We start from the raw sequence: 12,746 nt of genomic DNA, 5'->3' as shown, positions 1-12,746 counted from the left end.
GCTGCTAACAGACCAAGTCTTGCCAACTAAAATTATGTGATTTGGTTAAGACAGACATTTCCATCAATATGGAATGCTTTTATTTCATTTTTATAATATTTTAAATTTTATTTTTGGATATTTTTCTATAATAAAATGCACTGGTCGAGTGAAATAGTTGTGTGATGCTTCTTACCTGTTCAGTCATTTTTTACCACCTTTTATTTTATGATTTGCCTTTCTTTTAACCATTAGATACTTAGCTCATGCAAAATATTAAGTTGAATCTCAACCCACAAAATAGACATAAATGAGCCCAGTTGAATTATGAGAACACTCCAGGTGTCATACAAGAAAAATTGGAAGAAAAAAGAAACCCAGGAAAATAAAAGGTAAAGAGAATAGATTCGAGACCTGTTGACACATGTTAAACAGTGTGGCTAGCTTTTAAAATTTTAGTTGATAAAATAAAGACACCCAGAGACACACAGATTGCCCAGATTACACAGACAATAAGAGTTCTGAAGTGTGTTATTATCTCTATTGTCCAAGAAAGGTTCTTACAGGAACTAGACAGACTGGAGGTAAGAGAAGTAGTCCGGGAAAGCTCACACCACGTGGCTTGCTCCACCTCTCAACACCTCACATGTTTTCAGAGTAGGGTCATGGGCTGGGCCTATGGACAAGCTGTACTCGATACTTAGCCCACCCTTGAACTAAGCCACATTCCCTCCCTTCTAAGTGGTTGGCTTCATAACAGGTAATTAGGAAACAAACAGATAATTTTAGAGTCTAGCGTCATCTTAGCAGCAAACATGATTGGTTAACTCCAGATAGTCTCACCTTTGCTGGGGCAGTGGCCCTGGTGGCTCTTGACAAAAACCTCACCATCACCATGTCCTTGGTATTTGTTTCTTGTTCTCTGAGCAAGAGAAAGGAATAGTATAAATTAAAATTAAAATTGCTTGCCAACCTTTATGAATAAAATCCTCATCTTGAAGGTTTTTTTTTCCTATTCTGACATACCAAAGTGAAAATAGGCCCTTTATTGCATGGGAAATTCTGTAATCTCCACAACACTGGGGAAAAAGTCTCAAATATAGACTAGAAGAGGGAAGACACTTGGTGTTTAGCCACATACCTGACTTTTAATACTTCCTGTAGCAAGATAACTATCTTGCTACTCTAAACACTGTCTGTGTCATTATTTGCAACATTTGAAAGACTACACTGAATTACACAGCCCATTCTCAATGGGAATGTAAGCAGACTATAGACCGTTCTTCCCAGCTAAGCCAATTACTTTATCAATAGGTAAAAAACAAAAATAACAATTTAGCAAGTGGCCCTATTAATAAACTATCTTGTAAGTCTTAGATCATTTCATTCTTGTTTAAAATTATCAGTAATATTATTCTATTCATAGATTTGGCTTCACATATATAAAAAAGGATTAAAATAGTTGATGGTTCTCATGTAGCTTTCAAATGAATGAGAAAATGTAATTGCCCATGTATGTTCTTCCCTCATCCATAGTCCTTTCCTGTCATTTTTCTTTATCCCTCAGTCTCTTCAGTAGAAATAAAACATACTTTCAGTGTTTTTTCTATCAATATTATTGAATATGTCACATTAAAACCTTGACATATACCATCATGACTTTTGAAAAAAGTTATAGGATAATTACCTTAAATGAGTAAGTTTAGCATTGTCTTGGTACCTGTGATAATATTCGGAAATTGAAGATGGGATACCTGTTAAAATCACATGAGAGGCCTGACAATGTATGTCAGTCATGCCTAGCATTCAGGAAGCCCTAGGTTCAATCCCTAATAGCAGGAAAATATCCAAAAAGAAACCCAAAAAGAATTGTAATACGCTGGTTTGCGAATTTAGAATCGACAACTCAAACCTTCTACTGCCTTCTGCTTGCCACTGAAGAGAAAGAAATCAAGTTAGGGAACATTGGGTAAATGCCAAAGCATTGAGTAACATCCTGGTAAATTTCCAGTATACTTACTCTTTCTGAGCATGGCAATGAAAGCTACAGGCAGATCTTTAGTCCACCGCACCCTTGTGTAATCCTAGCGGATTCTCTCCTGGCACCCCAAGTAGTCTAAAAGCACTCTGCATAAATCTCTCTGCTAGCTGGCGACCACCAGGCACGCATGTCAGTTTCTTGGTAGGGAATCTTCTTAGGCTCTCCGAAAGAGCAGAATCAAGTCTTAACAGGCCCAAAGGAATCTGACTTTCTTAAGTTCTTTTTATCTTAGAAGCAGGAAGCTCAAAGTGGAATCACATTCTGAGAAGACTACAGAGAGTGCTGGTTAAGATATTAACAGAGAGCTCCCTGAAAGGCCTTTGAAATCCCATTGAGTGATCGTTTAAATCATTCTATGTGGGCGGCAATTATCAAATTTTATGTTATGGTATGTGGCACAATGGCCTGCTCAACATGTATATTTACTCTTTCAGGTTTGGAAAAATATTGAGTTAAAAGAGAAATTAAAAAACAGGCTCTCAGAGACTAGTTAGCTGGTAATTTGGACATGTGCAAGGAAATGGATTTTACTCACAGTGTTTTTTTGCACAAGATGCATTCACTTTGGAAAATAATGTCATTGAGACTTTGAGAAGAATTGTTGCCTTGTGGACATGACAGTGTCCCATTTTTCATCAGTGCTCGAAATTTCATGCATGGGTCCTGGAAGAAATACAGTTATATCATCGAAGCACTACAAACAACTTTGTTTAATAAAAGAAGAAGGTATACAGCCAGTTCAAACAACACAAAAATAATGACTTTGGCTTGTGTGTTCAAAGCAGGAAACTCACCTAATAAGTGTTTATCTGATACAAAAGGTATGGAAACAAAGGATACTTGATGATTTCCCATGGTGATACCAGTGACCTCAAAGAATCTTTGACATTTCATTTACTACCCTTGTTATGGTGACAGCATTTTTAACACCAACAACAGTAAGCTAAACTGATACATTAAATTGTAGCACATAGTAAAACAATAGTAATAGCTAACTAGACTGGGAGAAGAGAGCTAAAATGTATTAACTCCGGACACTGCCAGGGAGCCGACTATATGTTCTGGAATGTGAGCTCCTTTTCATAGAGCAATATTGACAGTTATTAAATATTTACAAAGAGCTCCTAAATACTAAGAAAACAAGTTTTTTATAATGATTCATTCTCTGGGCAAGTTACAGCTCCTTTGGCACACCATTAGCCTTATATCAGGCACTTCGGATCTAAAAAAGCTGAAGATTCAGGGCTCTTTCCCAAAGGCTTAGAACAGGCCAAGGCATGATGACTTCCAGTTTAACCTTTGGTCTACTACTATAATCTGTGTAACATCCTCAAAGACATATTATGATCCTCGTGATTTGGACTTCTTTTTTAGTAAATGCCAATGGTCGTTCCTTTCTCAAGTTTACAAAGGAGTGCAGAGATCATTTTTAATATTACAATCAACAGGAACAGCGTCTGAAGTGCGAAGAATCTGTGTATTCGTTCCTATGCTGAGCATGACAACCTGTTCTCTCTGTCCCTGTGTGTTTCTGAGGACTGAAGTTCATCTTAAAGTGATGTGCAGTAGAAGCAGGTAGTGATTCAAAATGCTATCTTCACTACCAACCGAGAAAGTTTTCTAGGCCCTAGATCAACCCTGCCAAATTTATGGTTAATACTTTCTTTTGATTTTTCACTAAACAACAACAACACCCTATTTCTTACATGCTTCAACCAGAATATAAGTAATAAAGCATTTGTTCCAGCTATCAAATGCACCTCTTCCAAGGAATTGACCATAGGAATCTACAGACTCTTAAAAAAGCTGTATAATAACTCAGTCTATCAACAATCATTCATTGTGATTCAATACCATAATGAGTTAGTAAAGTAGCAGAAGAAGGACAGCTTGAGTAGCTCCTAGAGACTAATGAGTTTCACTGTGTCTAACCCACCTTCTTAAATGAGTTTGGAAGTTGAAACTACCAACAGAATGACTAGTATCAGGGACCAGACGATCCCTAGGAAATTTTGCTAACATAAATATCTTTGATTGTTATCACTGCTCAGTGATCTTCTCTCAGAGAGAAGTAGCAATTTTACAGATTATCAGCTGGTCTCTAGATCTGGTATCTGGTTCTGTGTTTTCTTTTCTTTTCTTTTCTTTCCTTTTCTTTTCTTTTCTTTTCTTTTCTTTTCTTTATGCCAGTTTAGAAACTTACTTCCTAGGTTGACAAATGTAAATGATTCCTCAGGACTTTCAAAGCCTTCTAAGAGAAAGGCTACATAATCTAGGGTTTTTGCAGTAAAATCATAACGCTTGTGAGGTAGATATTAGACAACATGTTTAGGAAAAAGAATCATGACAATACTAGAATAAACCTAAATACTTCTGATCGTTAAATCATAAAAGAACAACATCAATCCAGAGCAGTTTTGACTAGACTCCATAATGTCACAGTACAACTCCACAATGCCACAATTAGATGTGATTCATTAAAAGATCCAGTCTTTTTTAAAGAAAACACTAGTAGTTTAGAGAGTGAGTTAAGAAACTTGCTCACAGTGCTCAGTATGCTCTAACATGGGTCACTCACTAGTGTTTTTCTGTGGTTTAAATAACAAAGCAAGTTTCCTGAGATGCAGTGAAAAACAATAGAGAGCACTAGATATGTTTCTCTTTGGGGAACACCTAGCACCCCTGATTATTCACCTATAGGAGGCAGACTCAGGGAGCACAGCTAGACTTAGTTGTCATCCATTAGAGACATGGGCGGTTGATTACTCCAAGCCCTCAGCTTGCTTTTGTTTCTCCAAGGTTGCTCTTCTTGCTTTGTGCTCATCTCATCTCAGAGAACACTAGATCCACCTCAGGTCAAGTGTTCCTTAGCCCTCCTCAAGGACGTCCTGTTGTTATCTTTTGTCCATCCACATCACTTGCCATTCAATGCCCTGGGAGATAGCATTGCTCTTTTTTCTTTTCTTTTCTTTCTTTCTCTTTATTTTTTTTGTATTAGAATGCTAACAAATTTGTTTGGGTTTTATAATAACCCTTCTCTAATGACAAATTTCAGCCTGTACAGAAGATCCTTTCTGGTAGCAGCAGTGTCAGTCCATGGTGTTCAGGCTCATGTTTAAAATACTCAGCAAGATTCTATGGTGCTAGGAAGACATGAAGCTTTGTGGGACAATATTCAAAGAGTGTTCTTGGAAACCTTTTCAGAATGATGACTGCTTCCTTGTGGGCCTTTGCCTTTCATGACAATGTAAGAAAGTAGCTAAACCTGTGCTTTTCAAGAAAACTTTCAATGCGATCAAAATTTCTGATATGAAAGAAATTCAGTGCAATGCTCTGAGATTTCAACACGTGTCCAGTGCTCTAAAAGTCAGACTCTACCATATTTTCTTGAATTCTCATTTAGTAGTCAAAATTGGGTGAAATAATAGAGACTATACTTAAATAAGTCCTGTTGACATATTTAAGAATATATATATATATATATATTATATAAGAATATATAACAATGTTTCTTTTAAAGAACTTGTTACACTAAGATACAATAAAATATTTTAATCATTTTAAAAGAAGTTTGGTAGAAAGAAAAAGCTGTTTCATTTCTTTCTTTATTGAATGTTCATGACCTTTGAGAGATAGAGCAAATTTTTCTACACACGCAGTATTGCTTTACATGATAACCAATAATATGCACAGCAGCCTGAGACCAAAAAATAAAATAAGTACTTTACAAAGACACAGCTTTTTAATTATCTTTCAAATGCATATAACATGTATTTCTATACAAAATTGTTCTTTGATTTCTCAGTACCAGGCTTATCAGAAATGGCTGGATACCTTCTGGAATCCAGGGCTCTGCCCTCATAGTTGCTTCTACATGGGCTGCTATAAGATGCAAATATCTCTTTTGGTTTTTTTTTTGTTCATCTTTCCATGTTTTCTCACCATATAAAACTTTGTGTATTTAATTAGTTTAGAAATAAAGACAAACTTTAGTTCCTGGAATATTCTGTATCTTACTCCTTTTCTTCCTAGTACTATTATTTAATGTACCACATATTGATTTCTTTGTTTACTGTTGCAAAAATTAATGTTTCAGAGAGGCATGGGTTTGATGTCTTTTGTTTACTTTAGAATACTCTGGTACTTTAAAATAAAATTAGAGGGGGTTGGGGATTTAGCTCAGCAGTAGAGCGCTTGCCTAGCAAGTGCAAGGCCCTAGGTTTGGTCCCCAGCTCCAGAAAAAAAATTAGAAATATATTAGCAATTAAACATTTATTTAATTTTGTGTATGCATGCACATACATGTGCACATGTGTATGCTATGTGCTGTCTACAGACACATCTTTCTTTGCATAATAATTACCAGAAAATATGTGTTATATCTTTTTTAACTGCTGAAAGGAACAAGAGTAATTATTTTAGTTAATTTTTTTGTGCTTGTCTATGGTGTTTTAAAGCATCATTTTAGCATGATAGATTGCCTCTTGAGAACACCTTATATCAATAATATAGAGAGAGGAAGGGGGGACAGAATTACAGAGAAGGAGACAAAAAGACAGAGAAACATAGAGAGAAATACTCATGCTTGATCCATAAAGACTTGTTTCTTTGTTTTTAACAGAAGCTATTAGTGCCTGTCAGTATGCTGTCTGTGTAATTAATATGAAGGTGTTGGCCACAAATCAGTTTTCTTTAGGAAACTTGGAATGAATTCAATGAGAAGAAGCAGGACTGACCTGATTTCCTTTCCAACTGGAGGCATCTAGAACAAAAATGCAGAAACCAAAGTTAAAAGAGTATAAAATATATAATAAGCTAGACATATGATTCACATAATGGAAGGATCTTATTGCTTTACTGACAGTATACTCTAAAACCACAAATTATCTTGAATTTATTAAGATTCGTGGTGGCCTATCAAATGAATGCAGTGTGCAAGGAGTCATAGAGGCTCAATATCTTAGGAAGGTTCATCTACTTTGGAAAATAATACTATAGTATAATCCCACTCCTACCAGATTATCTACTTCCTCTAAAACCTTATTGTATAATAAAACATGTCATTCTCCTTTGAAAGGTGATTAGCATGAAATACTTTATACTAAATTGAATATAATTTAAAACACTCAGACAATATGAAGGTAAAAATATTTGTGTATAAGTATAGTCTTGTACCAAGGTTCTGTGTTTTAAAATGCACTTGTCAGAGAAAGGTAAATCTGTGTAGCCCATGTCATCCAAACAACCAAAGTTAGAAAACTCATTTTCTAGCTCTCACAAAATTACTTCATCCTCAGCTACAATATTTCTGATTCATTTTTAAGATATTTTAGCAAGCTGCATATTTAAAATTTTTAAGATAAAAATATAAGAAAATATATCTTATAGATCTTAAAAAGGAAGTCAATATAATTTGTTATATTTTATTAATTAATTTTTAATATTCTTTTATACATGTATTATCAAAGTACATGTATTATTTAATACATGTCAGTTTTAAATATCTCATATCTAGAAGTAGTAAAAACTGGATGCTTAGTGAAGGGAAAGTACAAAATAAACTACTGGCTTTTCAGAACTAATGTAAAGTTGTTAGGAGGGACTCTCAGAGAAAAAAGTCCTAACACCTTTCATTTTTTAAAGATGATTTAAGACTTTAAAACACACACACACACACACACACACACACACACATTTTCTAAGTGGAATTGAGGAAGAAAAGTCCCTTTCCCAGGCTCTGAGCTGTGTGATAAGAAACTTCAGTTTATTCAAATTGCTCACCTTGTGTGAGATAAAATGCCAGGGTGAGAAGCATTGGCACCGTGGCTGTCTTCATGCTGAAGATGATGTAAGTTGGTTACAGGACTGCTCTGTGCATTGCTCAGCTGGTGCTCTAAGACTGACCTCATGAGATGCAGCTCACTTTTATACATCTGGTGACACACAGAAGAACCAGTTGTTCAGGATCATGTTAGATAGACTCCTTAGACGACACCAGTTTAGTTTCCATTTTGTGAGATCCTGCCAAGGTATCAGATTTAAGTAGATAATGTCTATTTCTAGAAGAGTAATGAATTTTTATAAAACTCATTCTCAAAAGCCTATAGAAAGAACCCTACCTAAAGTTGATCATTTCTAATTCTATGTGATTAGAAATCCTATGTGATACCAAGTACCTCCTAGTCAAATATGCCTCTCTCTAATTGACCTCCCTTCATAAGTGAGAGGGGGAAGGGGAAGCAGACAGATTGATTGCCCTACACAGCAGGGAAAAAAAGTAAAGATTTCTACATCTGGGAAAAGTTGTGTGTAATGAGAACCTAGGCTTCCCACTGATGTTATCTACAGTACTTCTGAAGTGTGCGGTTTAATTGCGACTACAAAGTTGGCATCCTTTTCGGTGCACACACAGGTAAGGGCAGAAACTTTGTGAAAATATGCCTTGTACATAACTACTTATAAACCTTCTCTTAGGGTTGCTGAAGTCGTCAAGCAATGAAACACTTGCCTAACATGGGAGATACTGATCTTCTTCCCTACCTAGAACTACAGAAATAAATCTCAATCAAAACAATATGCTATCCTAACCAAATACCACACAAGCATTAGAGACTCAAGATTGAACTTTCTATAATCCGTGATATAAAAATCACACTCTATGCCAAATAAATTTATTCTTTTATTACTTGGCCTTCCTTCAATAAAAAATATAATTAAAAGTTACAAATACATGAGTATAACCTTTTTCTAGTATTGTTGTTTCTTTGTTTCATTCTACAAGTAGCACATTATGGATGTCAGCACACCTTCCAGTGTTGGCTTAGGTCTCTCAGCTAAAGGACATTTTAAAAAGTAACTGAAGCCAGAACCAAGTAGTTTGATTTCAGTAATTCTTGGAGTCCCTCCACATACAGAAAAGCAGTCCTGAAACGAAAGGTCTTTTTATAATATCTGCACTATCAAAATCCAAATAATCAGATTTTTCTCCCATTTCTCTCATGAAATAACTTATCAGTTACAAAACAACTGTTGACTACTAATTTTGTAATAGTTTTATTAAAATTCCATTCTTTAGTAAAATAGTGACCTTGGAGAGCAAAGAAAACCAAGGTCTTTCATAACTTAGTTGAAGGAATACGGGCAGGGAGGCTGGCAGTCTGTTTCTATTCCTGTCCATGTGACGACAGCATAATGGAAATGAACCAGCTTTGGAACAAGATCTCACTGGGTCCAACATTTGACTCACCAATTGCTCTGCTGCCTTGGGCAAATCACTTCTTTCCTCTGAGACTGTTTCCTAACATGTAAAGCAGAGTAAATAATGCAATCATTTTACACTTGTTGTAAGGCTCAAATGTTACCTGCATATTGTGATTGTGTGTTTGCATAACTTTACTACTTTTATCAATATCAAGAATAAATGGTGAGTTTTATAGCTAGTGATATCTTGTCTCCCAGTAGGTTCTCAAGAACCTACATTTTAAAGTCAACCTACTTGAACCTGGACCTCGACAACAGTTGCAAGTTTCCTGAGCATCCACATTCCAAAGCTTAATTGAAATCAAAAGTGTCCTTTTCATTTCATGATTGTGTTCATAAGGGTACCCTTGTTTCTGTAAAAGCTTTCTTTAATTGAATTATTTTATTTATTTACATTCCAAATAATGCACCCTCCCAGTTCCCCCCCTCCTTTTACCTCTTCCCCTCTCCTTTGCCTTGAGAGGATGTTTCCCCACACTCCCAAACCCTCATCTCTTCCCCCCCACCAATCTTATCCTTCCCCCAGGATCCTCCTTTTCTGCAACATCAAGTCTTTACAGGATTAGACACACATGCTCTCCACTGAGACCAGGGCTGCCTTGCCTGTAAAGTATTTTAAATATTGGTGTAAAAATATTAATATTTTATTTTGTATATGCCAACTCAGACCACATGAAACCTGTGTGTGTTGGTAAGCAAATTAATCTGCACAATAGAAGCAGTGACTGTGTAAAAGCTCTGATGATCCCAACACTAGATCAGATGAATACTATTCCCAGGGTTGGATTTAGAACCAGGCAGGAAAAAACAAAAGAGCCAACAGGTGAGTCTCTCTTTGAAGAATCTCTGCTATGAGGAAACATGAAGGAGGTGGACTCCTCCCTCCTGGCCACATGCTCATCACTGACAGCCAGAGCCTCCACTCCCAGGAGGAGAACACCCAGTTCCCCAAATACTGAAAGATCCCAATAGCTGCCCCTGCCATCAAGGCTTTCTCTCCAGTTCACTTCAGGAACCTTGCAAATCTGGAGGTGATTAATCCCATGTTCTGTCAATCATTCCTTGTTTCTTTTTTTTCTTCAGGGTTTTTTCTTTCAAGTTTGTGAAATTTAACATTTGTGAGTTACATAGGCACCCTAACCATTTTTTTGAAGGATTCGTAAAGTATTAAGAGGAAGAGAGAAACATACGAAAGTAGTTTTCTGGGGAACAGATGTTTTGGAAATAGACATGCACCTATATGTAAATGCCTACGGGAGAAAGAAGAGGAGCATGAAAGACCCTTCCTGCACAGCACAGCATAGCTCTATTCTGTAGTGCTCACCGAGGCAGAGCACACCTCCTTGTTTCTTAAAACCATAATTATTAAATTAAAATGAATGAGGTTGAAGCCAGGCTCAGATCACTGCTAGGCTTCCAGAGAATATTTCCCAAATTCACAATTCCATCCTTGTCTTCTGAACATTTAGTTTACTCATCACAGACATAGAACTATTTCCTTCCTCTTTCTAGAAAGGAAAAGGATTGGATGAGAAAAGGTGTGAGCTTTCTAATCCTGTTCATTTGTCAGCCAGATTCAAATTTGAACCCACATGATAGGTACTAACAAGGAGAGAAAAAGGGATAGAATATGCAGCATTTTATAGAACAGCAATATCCCCAGAAACAAAAAATATTTCTCAACATCAAAATTAGTTTTCTCTTTTACTATGCATTGAGCTCCTCGATGTTTTTAGTGATTAATTAATAGCTATGATATCTTATAACTCCCCAGCTTTCACCATGATTTTTAATTTAATACTCCATTGGTTTGATTTCTTTGTTGGTTCTCTATGATTTTCTCTCTTCACACACACACGCACACACACACACACACACACACACACACACACAATTATAAGTCTCAATATTCAAATAGACAATGATGAAAATTCTTTTGTTGGTATTGCTTTTGTCACTATGAGAAAACACTAAATCAACTTGGACAGAAACGAGATTATTCAGCTTACATGTTCTATTATGGACCACTGTGAAGGAAAGTGAAAGTTGGAATGCGGAAGGAGGAACTGAAGGAGAGGTCATGCAAGAATGTTGCTTACCGATTTGTTGTCCAAAACCTCCTCGACTTGCTTCCACATACAACCCTCGACACCTGCCTAGCAGTAGTATTATTTCCCATAGTAGATTGCCCTCCCCCTCCCCCATCCATCATTAATCAAGTAAATTCCCAATGGCCTTACTCACAGACAATCTGGTACAGGCAATCCCTAAATTAAGGTTCCTTTTTATTCCACCAGTGAGTGTAGCATATGTCATGTAGGGAAAAAAAACTGAACCAAATTAAAAAGCAGTACAAGTATAAAGGTCTTCCTTCAACTTGAGTGTGCACTTGCAGTCTTCAACTGTAAATCAGACTATAATCCTGTAGCCACTCAGCTTTCACCTTCAGTACATGAATTGCTCAATAGACTCCTGGGAATACTCACTGCTTCATTGCCAAATGGATTGTTGTTAGTTTAGTTTTCCCCTAATACTATAATGGAAGGACTCTGGGCACATTTAAGATAGATTAGACTAATGACGTCCAGTAGGTTAGAAGTATTAAGTGCAATTTTGGTGGTAATGTATGCATAGCAAAATAACTAGTGGAGAGTTAGGTGACATCTGCGTTCTCTTATACAATCTTTACCATTTTCTATCTTCTGTAGTTTCATTAATTCTTTGAGAATTTCATACAATGTAATTTGATCCTATTTATCTCCTCTCCTAAATCATCCTGCATTCTACCCACCTCTTCACTCATCTACCTTCATCCCCACCACCCTATATCCTTTTGAAGCTAATTGAGTCCCATTTCTTCTAGACATACAGCCTTCCCTGGAATGTAGGCCATATACCTGTTGTCTCACCACTAATAAAAACGGACTTTCCTTCTCCTAACAGCTATCAAACATGAACAGTTACTGAGGTATGAATAGGAGTTCTTTCCCTCTCCCTGCCTCCACGCTAGGATTCTGTCTTGCTTGAATTTGTGCAGATGTTGTGCATGCTGTCACAATATCTCAGTGTTCATATGCTCACCCTGTTGTGTCTGGAAATCATTGTTTCCTTGAAGTCATCCAGAACATCTGGATTTTACCATCTTTGTACCACCTCTTTGATATAAATCCCTGAGCATTAAGGGTGTGGTGTTATATTTAGACATCTCATTTATGTTTGAACATTCAAAGTCTCTTATTCTCTGCAGATTGTCCAGTTGTCAGTCTCTTCATTAGTTGTCCACTGTGGGGGGGGTTCTCTGATGAGGGTTGACTAATGCACTAATAGATGGTATAGTGATACATCATCATGAGTTGATTTAATGCTATGTATCAAGGAGGAGGATAGCAGCAGGTTCTTTTCTAGGGTCCATAACCTGTGACCTATCTCGTTAGAGTTTCTTGGCTTTCTTGACAGAATTTGCCTG

General features: G+C 36.6%; 1 protein-coding gene across 1 annotated transcript in view; it reads right to left on the bottom strand.

Moving 5' to 3' along the window:
• Positions 1 to 7,921, bottom strand: part of Spink5 (serine peptidase inhibitor, Kazal type 5) — a 68,692-nt gene extending 60,771 nt beyond the window's left edge. Inside the window, exons 1-4 of the mRNA NM_001170606.1 lie at positions 7,802 to 7,921; positions 6,757 to 6,782; positions 2,556 to 2,683; positions 823 to 901 (exon numbers count right to left, since the gene is read on the bottom strand). Of these exons, the coding sequence (NP_001164077.1) occupies positions 823 to 901; positions 2,556 to 2,683; positions 6,757 to 6,782; positions 7,802 to 7,856 (288 nt within the window). The 5' untranslated portion in view covers positions 7,857 to 7,921. The remainder of the gene's footprint in view (positions 1 to 822; positions 902 to 2,555; positions 2,684 to 6,756; positions 6,783 to 7,801) is intronic.
• Positions 7,922 to 12,746: the final 4,825 nt, after the last annotated feature.

This window comes from Rattus norvegicus, chromosome 18, assembly GCF_036323735.1.
Source record: "Rattus norvegicus strain BN/NHsdMcwi chromosome 18, GRCr8, whole genome shotgun sequence".
Classification (NCBI taxonomy): domain Eukaryota; kingdom Metazoa; phylum Chordata; class Mammalia; order Rodentia; family Muridae; genus Rattus; species Rattus norvegicus.
This window is presented reverse-complemented; position numbering and strand designations above follow the sequence as displayed.